This window comes from Notolepis coatsorum, assembly GCF_963971535.1.
Source record: "Notolepis coatsorum genome assembly, chromosome: 14".
NCBI classification, from domain to species: domain Eukaryota; kingdom Metazoa; phylum Chordata; class Actinopteri; order Aulopiformes; family Paralepididae; genus Notolepis; species Notolepis coatsorum.
Genome location: NC_140178.1, coordinates 98187749 through 98208967, shown reverse-complemented (window position 1 = coordinate 98208967; position 21219 = coordinate 98187749). Strand labels below are relative to the sequence as shown.

At 44.2% G+C, this 21219-nt stretch overlaps 1 protein-coding gene across 2 annotated transcripts in view; it reads left to right on the top strand.

Annotated features, from left to right (window-relative positions):
* Positions 1-4890: 4890 nt before the first annotated feature.
* Positions 4891-21219, top strand: part of kpnb1 (karyopherin (importin) beta 1) — a 50031-nt gene continuing 33702 nt past the window's right edge. For both annotated transcript variants that reach the window (XM_084328777.1, XM_084328776.1), the window contains exons 1-4: positions 4891-5250; positions 6373-6431; positions 17705-17887; positions 18745-18945. In XM_084328777.1, the coding sequence (XP_084184903.1) occupies positions 5211-5250; positions 6373-6431; positions 17705-17887; positions 18745-18945 (483 nt within the window). In that variant the 5' untranslated portion in view covers positions 4891-5210. The remainder of the gene's footprint in view (positions 5251-6372; positions 6432-17704; positions 17888-18744; positions 18946-21219) is intronic.

Genomic DNA, 21219 nt, shown 5'->3' with positions numbered 1-21219 from the left:
CTCCGGTGCCCCTGATCGCCGGCTTCCTTGGGTCCCGCACAGGAGGCGGAAGTGGCAGTTCCCTCCGTGCAGGACCACCTCGACCGCTGCCGACGAGTTTGGGAGATCACCAGGACCGTGCTGCTCCGGACATCTGAGCGCGCCTGTCGTGGTGCCGACCGGCGCCGGGTTCCCGCGCCGACTTACCGCCCTGGGCAGAGGGTGTGGCTCTCCGCAAGGGACCTCCCGCTACGGTCCTCGGCCAAAAAGCTCAACCCCCGTTTCGTCTGACCTTTCGAGGTCCTGAAGGTACTCAGTCCGGCGGCCCTGCGCCTGAAACTTCCTGCATCCATGCACATCCACCCCGTGTTCCATGTCTCCCGGGTTAAGCCCGTCTCCCTCAGTCCCCTTATGCCTCCAGCTCCTGATCCTCCGCCTCCTGTGTTGGTGGATGGTCACCCCCAGTGGCAGGTCCGCCGGTTGATGGGCGTTCGTCGGCGGGGCCGGGGGTTCCAATACCTGGTAGACTGGGAGGGTTACGGTCCTGAGGAGCGTAGCTGGGTCTCCCGGCAGCTCATCGTGGATCCCAGCTTGATCACTGACTTCCATCGTGCCCATCCTGACGAGCCGGGCCGGCCTGGTCGCCGGGTGGCTCCCGTGGAGGAGGGGGTACTGTGAGGTTTCTGTCCATGCTCACTTACTCGCTCTGTTCCTTTAAACCACCTCGCTCTGTTTTCCATTTGTTTTCTGTTAATCATTTCATTCCCCCATTCACACGCTTCTTCCCAGAGACGTCGTTGATTGGTTCTCTCCCGTCCACACGCTTTTCAATCACATTCCCCAGCTGTCACTGCTTGTCAATCAAGCATCCCCGTATTATTTATACCCCGTTTCCCCACTCAAGTTTTGTTGGATCGTTTTGATATTTTCTGTTAGCATTCGCCGTTCCTGCTACTGCTGTTGTTCCCTGTGCTTTACCTCCAGGATATCCAAGAAGCCTTCCTCTTGGACACCTTTTTCCCGTGGCGACGCGCTCGCTCCGCTGCTGTTCCAGCGCTCTTTACGCACACCGCCTGGGTGAGTTTTTAATGACTGTCTTTGATCAAATTCCGTTTTCGTGTGTTTTTATAACACTGAAGATTACCACCTTTTTATCAGACAGTCACTCACCCAGCGGTTGCCTTTTTGATTGTTTCACTGGGATAATATTTTGACCTAACATCTCCCACTGTGTGTTTATCACACCGAAGATATTATCACATTGGATTGTATTTTGGACTTCGCTCTCAGTGTCTATTTTTGCACCGAAGATATTTTTCACTTGGGATTGTGTTTTGGAACATTGCTCACTGTGTGTGTTTACACGAAGATTAGTTCACTTGGATAACTTTTGTTTTTGGGTACAAGTCACCTCTCCTGTTCTCCTGCTCGTTCTACCTGCACCCTGTGTTGACTCGCTCCCTCTCTCTCTCTCTCGGTCCCGCATCACCTCGGAGATTCTGCCGAGAGAGGTCTGCAGAGCGGCTCTGACGTCAGCATCTGCTACCCCCTACTACCACCTCGGGAGAAGCTGCAGAGCAGCAGAACATTTTCATCCTTGCTTGAATTCCTGTCTTGTTTAGACTCTTCCTATTCTATGCTGTTTAATTAGTCTCAATAAACAAGCCCCTGTTTTTGGCAACTCTGAATCCTACTCTCTTGTGTCGTTGCGTTTGGGGTCGGTGTCAAACCATAACACAATCGTAGCGGGCATGGCCAACCGCATTTCACTGTATGCTCTTATGTGATGAATAAACTCTTGAATCTTGAAATTAAATGTTCCGTTTCGTCCTCTTCATCACTCGTACTATCGTTTGTGGCCATCTTCTGTAGCTTGTCACTCTGACTGTCTATTCTTCTGATAGAAGGTGTTTAATTAACAAATGTATATACTCCCTTTTCTTGACTCCTTCTGTATCACAAACAGTACTGTATTTGCAAATCTGGTATGTCATAAATGTATAGATGTAGCAGTACTGACTATCTGTAAGTCATGTATGTCATATATGTCCTGATGAATTGAAAATGGGGGACCCTGATGTAAACAAGACGAAAGTCTTTCTCTGGTCTGCAACCCCTAACAATTGTGTGTATTGAGCTGTACTGTATTGTACCCATTCTGCAATCTGTTAATAAAGTTTTCAATCAATCAATCAATCAATCAAAGATCCCCGCTTTCTAGTCTTGCACAAGGACGGTATAGCCGGTTAATTTTCCATTGATGGGGATTTGGTTGGCTGTTTTTAAATAAAGTGCGGCCGCAGGATTAATAGCGTTAACGTTACTTTGGCCAGAGAAACAAATATACTAATTAAAATTGTTGGACCTGCGAGATTTGTACTTTGTAGGTCTGCATTTGAAATGTAAGGAGTAAAAAGTATTTTTTTTCTCTGAAATGTAATTGAGTAAAAGTACAAGTATACAAACCTAATAATACTCAAGTAAAGTACAAATCCACAAAAACAGTACTTAAGTATTGTAACGAAGTACAATTACTCAAGTACTTTACTTTCGGCTATGACATCACCACAAATGTTCCAGAATGTTCGATGTTCTAGAATGTTCGGCTATTACATCATCACAAATGTTTGATTGATTGATTGAATTAACATTTTATTAACAGATTGCAGAATGGGTACAGTAGTACAGCTCAATGTACACTGTACATTGGAATACTGACAAAGCCATACTTGGTCGTTTACTGTACAACTGGGTTAGGACATTTGTAGGGGCCAGTTTCGAATTGCAGTATCCCGTAGGTGTTCTTTGAGAGTGTTTTTGAAAGTGGGTAGTGATTCACATTCCTTTACAGCTTTGGGTAGGGCGTTCCACATTGATGTGGCATAATTGCGAAACGTGTTTAGTCCCTTGTTTGAGCCGAATCTGGGTTTAACATGATTTGTGGAGCTCCCTCTGGTGTTGTGATCGTGGTATTCACTGACCTTTGGGAAGTATTTTGACATGTACATGGGTACCTTGGTCGTGTAGTGTATCTTGTAGACCAGGCCCATTGCAAGTTGCTGTACTCTGTCGTCTACTCTAAGCTATCTTAGGTTGTCAAAGTGGGTAGGGGTGAGGTGGGTTCTAGGAGTCAGGTCAAGCAGTAGTCTGACTAGTTTGTTTTGAGATGTTTGTAATTTGGTTTTTAGTGCCTTTGAGGTGCTTTGGTACCATGACGTGCAAGCATAGTCGTAGTACCCTTGAATGAGTGCTCCTGCCAGAGTCTTCAGGGTATTCTTGTTAACCAGAGAGGAGATCCGGTACAAGAATCGAGTTCGTTGGTTGACTTTTTTTTATTACATTGGATGCCATTTTATCACAGGAAAGATTAGCCTCTAGGATGGAACCCAGGTAGGTAATTTCATCTTTGCTTGTGACAATATTGTCACCCACTGTAACTGAGAAGCCGTCAGTCTTGCTGAGTTTTTTTTTTAACTATCTTTTTCCCCCCTTCTCTTTTTCCGATTTTTCTCCCATCCCACTGTTAGTCGTTATGCCAATTCCCAACTCCCTTCCTGGTTGTTGCGCACCCCCCCTACTGTTGGTCCGGGAGGCCGGAGACTATCACATGCTATCCTCCGACACATGCGCAGTCAGCCGGCAGCCAGCCTGGCAGCGCAGATTCTCACTGGGAGAGTGTAACGCATGGAAGGTCACACTACCTCCCTCCAGATCCTTCCTTTGCTGAGCAGGCGCCCCAACCTAACTGTAGGGGTATTTTTCTGTTTACAACGCCCAGGACCCACCCATCAGCTTTCCCACCCTCTAATACTGCCAATTGTATTAGTATGGACGACCAGCCAAACTGAAAACAATGTGGAGAGCTGGATTCGAACACGCGAACCCAGCGTCTCCAGCATTGGTGGTGAGTGCCTTGCCCACTGCACCACCTGGCCGCACCTTGCTGAGTTTGTTATTTGAACCGAAGAGAATGGACTCTGTTTTGCCCATGTGTAATGATAGTTATCGGCGAGCCATATGCAGATTTTGCCTAGTTCCGAGCTGAGGGTTTTTTCAACCTGTAACTTGTTCTTGTCAGAGACCAGCAGGGCTGAGTCTTCCGCAAACAGGAACAAGTTGCAGTCACAAGCTGATGACATGTCATTTGCATAAATTAGGAACAGTAGCGGTCCTAGTATGCTTCCTTGTGGAACACCACAGCTCACTGGGAGGGGGGGGGGGGATAGGGTACCGTTTACCTCCACCATCTGTTCTGTCCCCTCCAGGTAGGATTGTATCCAGCTCACTGATAGACTAGCAAAACCAATTGCTTTTAGCTTGTCAATCAGAATGGTGTGATTGACAGTATCGAAGGCCTGATTGACAGTGTCTAAGTGGTCCAGAATGTTCGATGTTCTAGAATGTTCGGCTATGACATCATAGCAGACAAATGTTCTAGAATAGTATATATATTCGGCAATTCTCTCAGAGGAGTCAGTCGACTGCAACTGCAAGCAATGTAGCAGTAGCATGTTGTATTTCTGTGAAGTATGTACCATTACAATCACTACAAATAATATATTTTATTTGTAATGCGCGTTACAATTGCGGGGCAAATCTCAAAGTGCTACAGTTAAAAGAACATAAGAACTAGCAAGAATAAAGGAAGAAGGAATAAAAAATAGGCAAGACTAAACAAAGAAACATAGAATAAATAAAACTGATCAAAGAAATTGGTAAAAGAACATAAAATATGTGGAGATTTTTTTTTTAATAAAAAGTCCTATATATAGATCAAAGTGACTTATACTTATTTTTAAAGTATCTCAAGAAAGGTGTGCACGTGCGCGGCGCGAGAGGAGCAGTAAACCGCGGTCGCGCGGGAGGAGGGAGGAGAGTTTCTCGCTATAGCGGCGGCGCGTGATATCCTTCCGCGGTAGTCAAGTGCGGCCCTTTCCCTCCCGACAACACAGGATGCGAACAGGCGGCGGTCGCTGCTAAAATAACGTTATTTCGCCCCGACACCGGATGAAAATTCTGCTCGTGTTTAGAGTAAACCGGACCAAGTAGGAAGTGTTGTTGGGGAGTGTACGCTGTGTTCTTGCCGGGCTTTCGCTGAACTTATCCCCGCGTTCCCGTTTAACAACATCGGTTTGAACACACTGAAGAAATCTAATCCGGTGGTTTGAGTTGTGCGCGCGGCAACAGAAGCAGCAGCAGCTAGCAGCTCGTGGAGGCTCCGCCGGGGCAGCATGGAGCTCATCACTATCCTCGAGAAAACCGTCTCTCCGGGTAAATACACAACTATACACTATAGTTTCCAACTGTTTCCAACGGTCGGGACATAGTTGTGAGGCGATAATAACTTGTTGTGTTTGACAGTGCGCTTGTGAACCGGTGAAAGTTGGGAGGGAGGGAGGAGGGAAATGCCTTGCTAGCTAGCTAGCTGACTGGGCGGGGAGCTAACGTTACTGAGCTAGCTCGCTGGCTAGCACCGGCCTGCTCGCCGTGGATGATGCGGCTATCGAGCTTTGCTGCTGAAAAACACGCGTTTGTCTCCCGGTGTGAAGTGTCTGGTTGTCACGGTGGTGGCGACCTGCCTTTAGCCGCACAACAAGCAGCATCCGCTGGATAACTCGTCATTGAAACTGTCTGACAAATTGAGCTGACGGTGCGTTTTGATGCCGGCTATCTTCGTTGTGCTGACCCTGCCGCCCATGATGCCTATCTGGCAAGTTAGTTAGTTAGCCGGTCTAGTTAGCTAACTTGCTAAAGTGCTATTCGTGTGCTAATGAGTCGGCCCTTGCTTTGCACGTTGGCTAGTAATGTTAGTAACTTTTAACATGTGCAAACTAGGGCGTTATGAATGGGCGAGGAGGGGAATGAATGTGGCCAAATATCTCGCCATATAATCACGTTGTTGTGTTGCAATCAGTTGAGTAAACTTTGTTAACGCTACTTTGAAAGATGTCGTGCCATTATGAAAGTTGGCCGGCTAGCATGCTAGCTAGCTCTAGCTGGTGTATCTCTCTCTCTGCTAACTAACCAGCGTGCTGCTTGCATGGGGATCGCATCCTGTTGTAACGTTAGCCTCGCAGCTAGCAAGTGCCATAATGATGATGATGCTGAAGCTCCATAGGCAATAATGCAACTTATGGCTATGCTATCATCGGTCACCTTTTTACACCAACACAGGGAGTATACACGGGGTGATTAGCACTGTAGGTGTCTACCACGTGTGTCGTCCCCTCATTTCCAGATTTGCTAACTAGTTTGGGTCATACTATAGCTAGGCTTGTGTGTTCATTTGGCACCTTCGTTTTATATCGCCGTGCGTTAGCGTGCTAGCTGATGAGCTAACGAATAATAACCCCGTCTCTCCCCCTTCCGTTCCGTTCTCTCCCCCCCCCTCAGATCGGAATGAACTCGAGGCGGCACAGAAGTTTCTGGAGCAGGCGGCGATCGAGAACCTGGTTAGTATCGTGATTATAGTGACTGCTGCCTGGGAGTGGAAGTAGGTTAGGTACCCATGCCGGTCACTTTCGTGGCTGCTGGCGTGCCACTTGCTAACACGGTGAAGGAGGGAGCGGTGGGTTAGCTGGTTAGCTTGTAGCTCACCCGGCTTCCTCCTGTGCTGTGGGCCCTCCCTTCCCCACACACCACCCACATACACACATGATGGCTGGCCTACGACACACGCATACATAGCGGAGAGACAGCAGCTTGGGGAGTGAATGGAGGCAGACCAAGCCTGCTGGCGTTAGCATTCCATGGCAGATACACCCATCTCATCTGGGAAGGGCAGTACACTCACGGGCTGGACTACTACTCTTCTCATTGCTTACATTCAAACTGACGCAGAACAATTCCTAAGTTGCAAAAAAGGAGGTAGGGACCGCACTCGGAATATCGTTGTTTTTATTTTCAAGTTGTTATAGCGCACAAAACGTTTTCAGCCATCCGGCCTTCATCAGTGTGCTAACAATTCCTAACCCTTACCGGGGTTCATCTGAATCCCTGTACAGAATAGTTTTACCTCCACACACCAAGCGAATCCCACTAACTAACTACAACATGTGGCTGGCAGCATCCACTGTAGTAAGCTGTCTGTTAGTTATAGATGAGCCTTATGGTCGACTTTTTTGGTAAGCTGTGTAATTAGACCCCAGGAAACAACTTGGCAGGAATAGAATGAAGTTAAACACGAAATGTATTCCAGGTGGAAATTAGGACATCGTTTTTAAAGTTTAAGTATGATGACAACATCCTGTAGGCAATATAAGGCCAGTGAACCAAGGGAAACACGTGACGGTATTTATTACTCTGGCATTTAGATATATTGGACATTAGTTTAGTTTGGCCCCTTGCATCATTGAAAAAACACCAGTGGGTAGAGACAGAGGAGGTGGAGCGTGTGTTGATGGTCAGAAGGAAAGAAGTGAAGATGGAGGCATCCATATGTGGGCTATTAACCTTAAGCCCTATTATGTTCCATAATGAATGCATGAAAGGGGGCGGGGGGGATCGTTTCTGTTTATTTGATTGTCCGTAGCGGCATTCGCATTGAACACTAAACGGTTATCAGCCCGATCGGTATGAAAGCATTGCAGGATCAAGCTAAAATTGACTTGAATAAGGGACATTTCACTTTGGTTGAACTTTTTGTCTTGTCTCTATCTAAACGGGACCTAGTCTACATGTCGTACTTCTGAAGTAGGGCTGGGCCATATGGCCAAAAATGTTATCACGATATGATAATGTTATCATATCACTTGATATTAATAATTAATTATCCATATTGTTATCAGTATAAATAAAATAAAACGCATGTATGTTTATTTTGCAGCAATTTTGTCTTTGTCACAGGGTTAGAAATTAACATTTTTTTTCAAGGGCTTTTTTTGCCCCCCTTAATTGATTTTCGGGGGCTTTTTTTTGTATTTCGGGGGCACTGAATTTTTATGATGAAAATTAACATAAGGATTATAAAACATTGTTGACACTTTTTTTTACAGTCTTCGTCCCTATGTTTGATAATGTAATGTTAATGTCTCCATATATAGGGCTCTACGCTAACCTTTTTCCCAAGGAGCACATGTGCTCCTAAATAAAATGTTAATAAATAAAATCTAAATAAAAATTTAGGAGCACACAAAGAAATTTAGGAGCACAGTGAAAATTGTTCAAGTAACAGAGTTTATTAACTATTTATCTCATGCATTATTATACTGTGCGTGTGCACACTATGAATTGAAAATGGGGGACCCTGATGTAAACAAGACCAAAGTCTTTCTCTGGTCTGCATCCCCTTAACTTGTGTGTATTGAGCTGTACTGTATTGTACCCATTCTGCAATCTGTTAATAAAGTTTTCAATCAATCAAACGCAAAGGATATCGGTTGTCAAGCTGCTTTTGTATGTTGTAGTGTTGTTATGATACCAACATTTTGACTTTGATACAGATAGGAAAGGTAATGGAATATATTATTAGATGACAGAACATTGAAAATTCTTTATACAATTATTTAATTCATTATGAAATAGAAATTCCGTTTTTGGGTGGAACGTTTGTTGCAAGGAGGGAGGAGGCGGGGACCGCTGCGTGTTACACACAACACGGAGAAATGGTCTAGCTGCTTCGGTGCGTCGTTAACGTTAACGTCGGAAGAAATTCCCCACTAAGCCCTAAATTCAGAGCAGAGCAGTATCCTAATGACTTTTATGCTTCAGTCGATAAGGTGTTTTGCGAATTCTGTCAACATACCGTGGGGACTGGACCCGCAAAAACACGTGCGAATATCACTTCAAAAGCCATGTCAGCCGGATTCCTCTCTTTCTCCTCGTCTCTCTTTTGCTCAAAATAAAAATGAATGGGCTTCATGGCTGGCTGATTTTTTTGCGTTGTCTGATTCTGAATGTATAACTTGCCTAAGCCGGTAACGTGACTTTGTTTTCGGGCGCTACTGTGATTGGACGTTTATGCGCCTTGTGTAATGTGGGACTATTATAACAGCGGAGCTGTTTTGTAATCGTCACTCGTCTCGAGTAAATGATTTTTCCGGGTGGCGCGCACACACATATTATTAGGGCCAAACACAAGGGAAATGCTCGCACTGTAGATCATATATATAATTAGTAAACTGTCGGGGGCATTTTCTGCCCCCCCTTAACTGATATTCGGGGGCATTTTGTCCATTTTCAAGGGCATTTTGCCCCGAGCCCCCGTTAATTTCGAACCCTGCTTTGTCACCATCTTTAGTGTTACATCCCCTCACACTCCAGTTCTCAGGCTGCAGCTGTTTTGAAAGCGAAAGTAAACCGGCTTCTCTGCTGGCTGTGGCTCCAGGGGAGTTGAACAGTTCTGGCTCTGCTAGTTTCTTTTCTTTTGGCGCTTTTTTGGTGGACAAACCACCGCACATGTGCACTATGACTCGCGACTGGAGACTAGCTCTGCTAGCACTAGGGATGCACCAAATGGGAAATTCTTGGCCGAAACCGATACCGAAAATAGGAAACAGTTGGCCGAATGCCGAAAGGCAGAAAATGATTAATATATATATATATAATGTTTATATATATTTTTTTAGCTACCTGATTATGGCAAAATACATGATTATGGCAAAACTTAACTTAAATAATATTAATAATCACTATTATGGCCCCATAAAACATTTATTCAAGACTGAGTTTACATAGAAACAGTGCGACTCCCAAGAGGAGTTAGTTATCACAGGCTGCAGTGCAGAACGCAGGAAGAGCTGCCAAGCCGCGTTTTGATTACGTCATCACAACAACACTTTAGGTTACGAACGTTACGTAACCCTGTTCTTTGACATTCTGTGATATATTTTCGGTGCTAAAACCCTTTCGGTCGAAAGTGCCTTTTTAACCATTTCCGGCCGATAATTTTCGGTGGCCGAATATTCGGTGCATCCCTAGCTAGCACACATGGCCTACTGTGTACAGACGGTTTCAAACTGTATTTTAAATTAGAAGGCAAACAAAATAAATGGACAAGAGAGAAATAAATCAATTTGTCAGTATTGTCATTTGGACAAGCAAAGCCATTACTTTAAGTTGCAGGCAAGAAAGACAAGTCTGTCCACTGTCTCTGGTTTTAAAGCTGCCCTGTTGCAGGTCACACAAAAAAAAGTATTGATATTTTCTTATTATCTATCGATTATTAAAATATATCGCCATAATTATCGTTTTATCGCCCAGCCCTATTCTGAAGTATAAACAAAGTACTGCTGTGCACAGGGGATGAAATTAGGCCACTTTACTCGCCAAATGCGAGTATTTTTTACGTTTGGCGAGTGATGAAGACCACTCGCCAGTCTGGCGACTAAACAAAACATTCTGCAATCACGGTCACTGGCAAATGGTGCGAGTTTGCGCAGTGAAAGGGAGCACTCGCAAACCGATAACGTTAAACAGCAGAAGATGGAAAACAGACAGACTGACTAATGGGGAACTGCATCCAACCCTAGTACAACCCTCGAGTAAGTTACTATGGACACATTTAAATCACAGAGGTGTAATGTTAGTCTATTGGAACTGTACAGTAGTTGGCTTCTAGTTAGCGTTTTAGCTATAGCTGCTTGCTAGCTAACGTAAGCCCTGTGTGCTCAAAGCAGCCAGCCCCATGTTAGCGTTATGACTATAATGTTTCCAAAAAAGCACCGGACTACGACGTAAGGTTAGACGTTTTATTTCATGCTCAAAAGCCCCTGGCTTGCACATCGCAGTCACGAAAGGGGCTAGCTCAACCAGTGCACAACAGCACACCAACCCAACTGACGTTACCACAACACTTGACGGTACTTCACAGCACTGTCGTAAAGACCACCGTGCTGTCTTAAAGGCACAGTGAACACTGTTGTGATGCCACTCAGATGCATACACAACATTGCAGAATTGGTACAATACAGTACGGCTCAATACACACAATGGTTAACACTTTGTATGCCACTCACGGCTTTTCTCGGGTTTACGCCCCGACCGTTGAATGCCACGTCACGAGTATTCTCTTTTTTTTTTTTTTATATATATTTATTAGCGATCTGAAATCATATTGCATCACGCGAGCCTACCGTTGGAGATCCAGGGACCGCCGCCGCTCAGATGTGAAAAAAGCGCCCCCCCCTATCGTTTCCCAGATCGTAAATCACCCTTTTGGAATGGACTCAATGAAAGTGAATGGGAGAACGGATTTCTGACTCCACATTTTACTTCTCACTGATGTAGCCGGGGTCTACCAGAGTTCATTCTGGAGCCTCTGAGCCACGGCGAATATGGGTTACCGTAATTCCTCTAATAGTAACCCCGGCTTGTATTTGTTTCAACTGTAGCGGGTACCAGGCTTGTATTAGGAGGAGGCCTGTATAAGAGGGACGCCTATATTTTAAATTTTCAAACAGATCATAATGAATAAATCAACATTTTGTGTCAGTTTGAACCCAGTAAAATGTACTGGGTTCATTTATTGAAACCAAGTACTGTATGAAATAGTAAACAGTGCAATTACAGGTGGTCACTGGTCATTTCAACGTTTTCAAAGTGAAATCAAGTAACTAGCTCAGTATGCAGCTCAGTATATTAGTAACCCGGCTTGTATTAGGAGGCCGGCTTATAATTGCTTAGCTCAAGAGCGCACCCGGCCATTAATAGAGACCCGGCTTGTATTTGAGACCCGGTTACTATTAGAGGAATTACGGTATACTGTACACACGATGGATCAATACATTTATCGATTTTTTCGCAATGGCCATCGGAAATTGGAATAAACCATTTGGATAACATCTGACCTCAGGTAAGGAATCTATGTTATCAGTGTTAGGATAATCAGACTCGTTTTCACGGATATATAAGCGTTTATGTGATATGGCTGTAAAAGCCATGAGGAACTAAGAGCAGCAGATTATCTGCGCACGGCACGAGCGTGCGTGCCACACATATACTATCGATCATCTAGCGTTTATTTGAAAACGATTCATAAATAGGCAGACAAATGACAACGTTCTGGAATATTCCAGTAAAAGGCGATTATCATAGGCATGGGTTGTTTTTCCCCCCCGAAAACGGGTGATTTTCAAAATGCTATTAAACGGAAATGAAGCGATAAAAATACAATCTGCCTTGACAATGTTGACTGGAAAATGATTCTTTGATAAGCGATTGGCAGATTAGACGCATAGCCATAATTTAAACCATAGATTAGGCGATATTAACATTAACATTGGCCGTGGATGGTGGTATTCAAGGGGGTAAAAGGGAAAACACGGCTGGCGCTCAAAGTGTTAAGGGGATGCAGACAGAGGAGGAAATTAGGCCACTTTACTCGCCAAATGCGAGTATTTTTTACGTTTGGCGAGTGATTCATGAAGACCACTCGCCAGTCTGGCGAGTTGACAGTGCCACGAGAGCACTGCACAAGACCCGCGGACATATATAATGTTTAATAAAAGTTCCCGCAGTACTGGCCAACCCGCGGACATATATAATGTTTAATAAAAGTTCCTGCAGTACTGGCCAACCCGCGGACATATATAATGTTTAATAAAAGTTCCCGCAGTACTGGCCAACCCGCGGACATATATAATGTTTAATAAAAGTTCCTGCAGTACTGGCCAACCCGCGGAAATATAGAATGTTGACTAAAAGTCCCGTGGTACTGGCCATCAGTCAAGGAAGCACTCGCAAACAGATAACGTTAAACACAGAAGATGGAAAACAGACAGACTGAGCAACGGGGAACTGCATCCAACCCTAGTACAACTCTCGAGTCCAAGGCAAGGACACATTTAAATTACAGAGGTGTATGTTAGTCTATTGCGCACCGGACTACGACGTAAGGTTAGACATTTTATTTCATGCTCAAAAGCCCCTGGCTTGCACATCGCAGTCACGAAACGAAAGGGGCTAGCTCAACCAGTGCACAACAGCAGACCAACCCAAATGACCACAACACTTGACGGTACTTCACAGCACTGTCGTAAGGCCACCGTGCCGTCTTAAAGGCACAGTGAACACTCGGATGCATACACAACATTGACGTGGCTTGACAACCGAGTTTCAAAGTTAACTTGATTGAAAACTTTATTAACAGATTGCAGAATGGGTACAATACAGTACGGCTCAATACACACAATTGTTAAGGGGATGCAGACCAGAGAAAGACTTTCGTCTTGTTTACATCAGGGTCCCCCATTTTCAATTCATCATAACATATGACATACACGACATACAGATAGACAGTACTGCTACATCTATACATTTCACATCTATCTATATACACTTCACAACATACTTCGGTTTTTTTCTTTCACTGCCCAACCCAGTCCAACCCAGCATCTTTCACTGCCCAGTTCAGCCCAACCCAGTCCAGAATAGATCCCTCTTTCATGTTAAAATGTTTTATGCTAATATTGTGAAGAGTAGAGACACTGTTATTAATGTTTTATGCTAATAAATATTTTAAAGAGTAGAGACACTGTGATTATTACTATGATTGAAAATCTATTTAGACGAAGACATACAAAAAAAAAGTTATCACAATTAGCGATTTTTTTTTGGCTGGTAAAAAAATCAGATACTCGCCAGTTGGCTGGTAAGCCAAAAAGTTAGTTTCCTCCCCTGCAGATTTAAATAAAACATAGTTCTGAGTCACGGGTATGCTTTTGTTTTGGCTTTGACATGTCTTTACAGATGCATTAACGTTTTTTTATTTTATATAAAGGGATCTGGTCAATTTGGTGCTAGTTTGAGTGTGCGGTTTATCCTGGCCTTGTATGGAATGTTTGAGGAGTGGTTACCATGGTTATGTATCATCCTTTTATGGTGGTGATCCACTGGGCAACATGGTTGGGCAGTGTTGGACGAGCAGATGCCTCAACACGTTGGTACTGATTGCAATCTTTTGTTTCCAAGTTAAATTCTATTGTATTTCCTCTCGTCTGACTTAATTTCCTGTTGGCAGGCACATCGCCCTTATCTTGTTAACCTCTTAAGCCCGGAGCCCTATTTTCTGAAAATCCGCCTAAAATACATAAGTAAATGGAATATTGCTCCACTTCTACAAGGTCCATTTGCATGTTCTTGTTATCTAGGGACATCTATGGACCTCAGTGAATGTATCCCCAGTCAGAGATATTGTTTCTATTACTAGGCTTGCTTAAATTGTGATGAAACAAAGGAGAATATTAATTATGATTTTTCTTTGCATCTTTGACGGTGAATAAACACCATGCTAATAATGACCAGACATGAAAAACTGCCAGTGATCTTGTTCAGTACCTTCTTGAGATCACGTGTACAAAAAATCTAAGGAAATGAATAAAGGGACGTTGATTAAACGGAAGGTTTTGTAGATGGAGTACTGAATTCTCCCATCCGGACCAATGCAATTTGAAATATTATTATAGAATAGCAGGCTTATTTAAGGGCGGCGGAGTGGTGCAGTGGGCAAGCCGCACGCCACTAAAGCAGGAGATGCTGGTATCGAGCCCAGCTCTCGGCGTTGCTACCGGCTTGGCTGGCCGTCATACTAACATAATTGGCAGTGTTAGAGGGTGGGAAAGCCGGTGGGTGGGGATTGGACGTTGTGAACAGCGACTCCTACAGGTCGGTTGGGTGACACCGGTGCGGCGGAAACGGGAAGCATCGGGGGCAGCGTGAGCCTCCCACACGTTACTCCTTGCCACAGAGTTCGAGCTGCTGCAGTGAAAAGATGCAACAGGCTGCCTCCTCGTGTACCTGAGGGGACACGTGATGCAAGGCTTCTATCCTCACTACAGCCGACCAGTGGGAGGCATAGTCTAGCAATGTTCAAGACAGGGGAGGGAAGAATTGGAAATACGAAATTGGGATGGGAGAAAAATGGGGAGAAAAAGTGGGAAAAAAGAATGGCAGGCTTATAAATTACTTTATTATAGCCAATTTGCACATTTATGGATTGTGCCAAAGCTTTTCTTTCAAAAGTTCAATTTGGATTTAATATCACCAGGCGTGCATAAGAACAGATAATGAAATCTTCTGTATACAGTAGGTTTATTATTCTGGCCAGAGTGCCGCCATTTTTAAACTAATTTCAAATCTGATTGTTGCTACATACTAAAAATAACATACTAAAAATAGGGAAGAGAACCTAACTGCGCTCCAATATGTCAACGTTAAGTTTTGTGGTTTATTATCCCGAATAATAAGATATAAAAAAAATAAAAAAAATTCATACAGTTTGAATTGGGGGTGCACGATATTGATTTTTTGAACCCGATACCGATAACTTTCTGCTCCTCAAGGCCGATACCGATAACCGATATTAATTGTATTATAAAAGTTTTTTAAATGTATATTCCTGTAGTTTTGACCTAACCAGATTTATCATGACATGAGCGTTACTACTATGAACAAAACAAAGCCAAGACAACAGTTGTGACTGATAAAGTGACCATATTTATTTGTCCAAATAAATATAATTTAAATCAGAAAATTCACAATCCGTCAACAACTTATAATACATCCAACCTAACAAGTCACCTGCAACATCACCACCGCTAAAGCTGCTGTGAATCCAAAGCCAGCTACAAAGGAACCCGCAGCGTTTGTACCTATTGACGAGGCGTTTGCTAAATTAAAGAAGTTTGACAGAAATGACCCAAGGGCTCAAGCCGCTAGCTTTTAAGCAGTGCTTGGTGGTGCAAATTAACCTGGCTACTACGGAGCAATAAGCTTTAGCTGCTCGCGCGTCGTCGTAAGCTTTTAAAACACCATCGTGGTGATGTTGCAGGTGACTTGTTAGGTTGGATGTATTATAAGTTGTTGCCCTTTTTCTGCCTCGTGGAACTTCTGCATTGCATTTGTTACAAATAGCAAGCAAACTTTTTTCCTCTGAAACTATTCCCACACTACTGACGCCATCTTTGTTTACATCCGCGCTGCCTCTGAAACTTACGTGGCTACGTCACAGCCAAGAAAGGGAGTGCTGGATTTGTGTAAAACGCCCTCTTCCTAAACCACACGCTATCAGTCGTACCACTGTTCTGGCAAAACGGGAGGAGCCTACAGTAAAAACAAACGCCCTTCATCCCAATTCACCCACACCGCATTTTTTTTTACCAACAAATATATTATATATTATCGGAGCTATCATTAACGCTATCGGGATAACGTCATAATTGCTGATATCGGCCCGATAATTATCGTGCATCCCTAGTTTGAATGACTTATAGAGAAACGCATCGTTTCTCAATCGTCCTGTCCGCTCGGTACCGCTATGGTATTTGAGATCGCTTATCGCCACCTACTGGCCCCGGCATGCTTGTTGGAGCAATTTATATGCCTTTATGTGTCTGGATGGAATATTTTTTTAAACTGAGCCTGAAAATATCCGTTTTGCAAAAGATCCAGATACGTGTGGACATGGCCTTAATGTCGAGGCTCTCATCCACATACATTCGTTTTCTCCCCCCGCTCCCCTTCATGAGCTCAATGTAACGCGGAAGTGCAGTGGTCTATAAACTCGTATGTATTCATACAACACTTCAAAATCGTTGGTAAACAAACGTGCACAAAATATTAGGGACGGGTACCGAATTAGGTACTTTAAAGGTACCTACAGTACAGAATCACGTCGGAGTACCAATTCACGTGATATCCGTCGGTGCCAGATTTCGGTACTGCAAATTCTTTTATTTTTTTCACAACTGAGGTAGGTAGATAACATTTTTAGAGACTAAGGTACCGAAAAAAGGTATCGATTCACAGGTATCGTAGGGCTGGGCGATATGGCAAAAAAATTATATCGCGATAACGATATGATAATGTTATCCTATCACTCGATATCGATAATTATCGAAATTGTTAAGTAATAAAAAAATTATATATATTTTTTTATAAACAACAGATGTATGTTTATTTTGCAGCAATTCTTTGTTGTTGCCGCCATCTTTAGTGTTACATCCCCTCACACTCCAGTTCTCAGGCTGCAGCTGGTTTAAAAGCTAAAGTAAACCGGCTTCTCTGCTGGCTGTGGCTCCAGGGGAGTTTAACAGTTCTGCCTCTGCTAGTTTCTTTTCTATCTTTTGGCGCTTTTTTGGTGGACAAACCACAGCACATGTGCACCGTGACTCATGACTGGAGTCTAGCTCTGCTAGCACACATACCCTACTGTGTACAGACTGTTTCAAACTGTATTTTAAATTAGAAAGCAAACAAAATAAATGGACAAGAGAAAAATAAATCTCAATTTGGTCAGTATTGTCATTTGGACAAGCAAAGTCATTACTTTAAGTTGCAGGCAAGAATGACAAGTCTGTCCACTGTCTCTGGTTTTAAAACTGCCCTGTTGCAGGTCACAAAAAAAAATCGATATCACCAAATATGTGATGAGTCATGAATCGAATCAAAAACCCCAACAACATCCTCCTTACCACATAATTCAGTATACAAGCCAATAATTCTGTTGTAATTACTACCCAGTGGCTACTGTGAATGTAGCTTTCATAAGGAATGATGTTTTATGGATGATGCTAATCTTTCTCACACTCTCACCCTCTTTCTCTCACCCCATTCCTCTCCTCCCATTCTTCTCTTCCCACGTCTTATCTTTCTCTCTCCTCACTCTCGCCCTCTTTCTCACTCTCACCCCATTGCCTCTTCCCATCCTTCTCTCTTCCCACGTCTCTCCACTCCTTCCCACCGTCTCCTGTGTCTCTTTCTATCCCCTCCTTCCTTCCTCTCCCCATAGCCCACATTCCTGGTGGAGCTGTCCAAGGTCCTTGCCAACCCAGGTAACACCCAGGTGGCCCGTGTGGCGGCCGGTCTGCAGGTGAAGAACTCCCTGACCTCCAAAGACCCAGACGTCAAGACCGGCTACCAGCAGAGATGGCTGGCCATCGACGCCAACGCACGCCGCGAGATCAAGACTTTTGTAAGGAGAATGGTGCCACGCATGTAGGGCAGAGTATCGTTTGACAATTTTTTTTATACCGATACCTGGGATTTGATACACATACCAAATGACCGTACTTTGTTGATTTATATGTTGTATTAGCCAATTGGAGGCTTTGTCACATTTTTGGATTCCTTCAACAGAAGAAGGGTCCAATCACCAGCCTCATTCCATGGAACAAACATGCTTATTGGCTCAACTGACGCTGATGAGAGTAACGTCTTAGTTATTGAAATTTGGTATCGAGTTACACAGCGTTTTTCTATGCTTTGTTTGATACCATTAAAGTATTTAATTTTGATACCCAGCCCTACAGTTTCACACTCCAACGGACAGTCTCAACACACTCACCTGAGCTGTAAAGAGATTTGTATCTACTGCATTACAGAACACAACTTCTTTTGACTTACTTACATTTTCTTATCTCGGAAGACAAAGAGGGGAAAAAACCTTACAGAAACAAATGCTAGCTAGCAGCTCTGTAGAAGAAAGTCCAGATAAGGATATAAAAATGTACATTGTTTTGACACATGCTGCTTTTTCTCTCCTCTTTGTCACTTGCACAAAGAGGGGTGTAACAATGCATCGCAATGCATTGATCCTAAGGTGACTATTCAACTGCAGTTCCATCAGCCACATTTGTATATACATTTTTCTGGGGGGAATTAACTGATCGAAAATGTATCGAATCGTGGTCAAATAAAGAGATTTCATGATTCATTGAATCGTTGCCTGAAGAATCGTAATCGAATCGTTGTGGGGTCGAATCATTACACACTATACCTCCCCACAATCTCTCATCCCTCCATCTCTCTCCCGCCACCTCCCCACCCCAGGTCCTCCAGACCCTGGGAACGGAGACGTACAGACCCAGCTCGGCGTCCCAGTGTGTGGCCGGGATCGCCTGTGCCGAGATCCCCGTCAGCCAGTGGCCAGAGCTCATACCACAGCTGGTGGCCAACGTCACGGACCCCTCCAGCACCGAACACATGAAGGAGTCCACGCTGGAGGCCATCGGATACATCTGTCAGGATATAGTGAGTCTGGCTGGCTTTCTGTTTGTCCGTCTCTCTCTCTGTTTGGCGCTCTGTCTCCCTCTCTCTCTCTGTTTGGCTCTCTCCGTCTGTCTGTCTCTCTGTTTGGCTCTCTCTCTGTTTGGCTGTCTGTCGGTCTCTCTGTTTGGCTCTCTCAGTCTGTCGGTCTCTCTGTTTGGCTCTCTCCGTCTGTCTCTCTCTCCGTCTGTCTCAATCCCCCTTTGTTTATCTGTCCCTCTCTCCGTCTGTCTCAATCCCTGTTTGTCTGTCTTCCTCTCTGTTTGCCTGTCTCGCCCTGTCTGTCTCAATCCCCCTTTGTTTATCGGTCTGTCTGTCCCTCTGTTAGTCTCAATCCCTAGGGGTGCACCGATGTATCGGTCGGGTATTGGTATCGGCCGATAAGTGCCTTGTTGACTGCTATCGGCCGATAAGCTCGAATGTGCCGATGGCAGTAGCCGATAAATTCGGTTGCGTCCTGCACAACGGCGCCGCCCCCAGTCCCCCACACACACAAGCTACTGCATCAAAGTTACTACTAAATATTCAACATTCTCTTTTGAGACTCCGCTTCAGACTCTTATCATTTGGCACTAAAAGCTAAAGATTGTCACCGATATGGCTGTCCGCAACATGTCATTAATTGTGTACGCGAGGTGGTCGCTCAGTGACTACGTTAACATGAGCTAGGTTAGCTAGCATGAGCTACCGGGAGATGGAAGACTAACGTTACTGGTGAAAATGTGATTTACGTTGGAATACTCCTTTGCCAACTTGCTGTACTTTGCTTGCAGGTCTGCAGCCATTATTGCTGGATTATGAATAGCCCCAACTTTAGCCAAGGTAACGTTATGGCTAAACCTTTAACGTTAGTTAACGCTAGTTTTCGGTTAGCTGTTCAATGCTATTAATAACACGACCAAGCGAACCCATCACAGCTCCCCGTCAACACCCCTCTCTCGGGAAGATGGCATTTAAGAAAGTATCTGCTGTTAAAATGACACAAACATTCGTTTTGTGGCATTAACGTTATATAGTTAGTGTTACACGTTCAATAACATCAGCATATTATTTACCCGAAGATGGCAAGTAAGCAAGGCATTACTCCGTTCATAGCTCAGTTCCATTCCGTTGCTCATTCCGTACCCAACTACCCATTCTGCAATCTGTTAATAAAGTTTTCATCCAGACAAATTTATAGAAAGGCTTTGTTTTATAACATTTGTTGCAGTAAAATCATTGTGTCTCGTTTGGTCATCTTGTGGAGCGCTGGTCGGCGGGCAGCTAACGTATTAGCTTGTTGTGGTTCTCGCAAGCAGATCAATGGCGGCATGCCCGGAAGTAGAAAATGAATAAACGCTTGCCGATTGGTGGTAAGAACAGCGGGAGGTGGGTGCTAGCGGTGTGACGTAATTGGCCGAATCGACTGTCAATCAAAATGGTTCTATTGCATTGGTTGAGAGTGCTGGTTGAGAGAATAGTATCCATCTGCAGGCCGCCAGACGATACTGGGAGAGGGATAGTGCTACATGGCATGGTGGAATTAATACCATAAACATATTTCTTGATGTTTCCCTTTTTTAATTAAGTAAAGAGTAGGGGTGCACCGAAAATTCGGCCACCGAAAGTTTTCGGCCGAAAATGGCCAAAAATGGCCTTTCGGCTTTCGGCCGAAAGAGTTTTTTCACCAAAAATATATCACCGAAACAGAAGCAACCTAACGCGTGTTGTTGTGATGATGTCATCAAAACGCGGATTAATTACATGCGCGCTGTGAGCTCTTCAGTCCTGCGTGATACTCCTCTTGGGACTCGGGAGCAATGCATCTCCTCGGGAGTCGCGCTGTTTCTACAGTATGTAAACTCTGCGCGCAACAAGTCCAATAAATGCGTCTTTAACATACTTTATCCTTATTTACTATATATATCACTTGAGTGATCTAATATGCATATTATTCAGAGCGAGAGGGGGAGGGATTGTTTCTCTCACATTGACGCTGTCTGTCCTGCGTGATACTCCTCTTGGGACTCGGGAGCAATGCATCTCCTCGGGAGTCGCGCTGTTTCTACAGTATGTAAACTCTGCGCACAACGAGTCCAATAAATGCGTCTTTAACATACTTTATCCTTATTTACTATATATATCACTTGAGTGATCTAATATGCATATTATTCAGAGCGAGAGGGGGAGGGATTGTTTCTCTCACATTGATGCTGTCTACTGTGCCAAAGTCATCTGGGGACTAGAAAGGTGTGCTCAGTAGAGCACAGATGTCCGCCT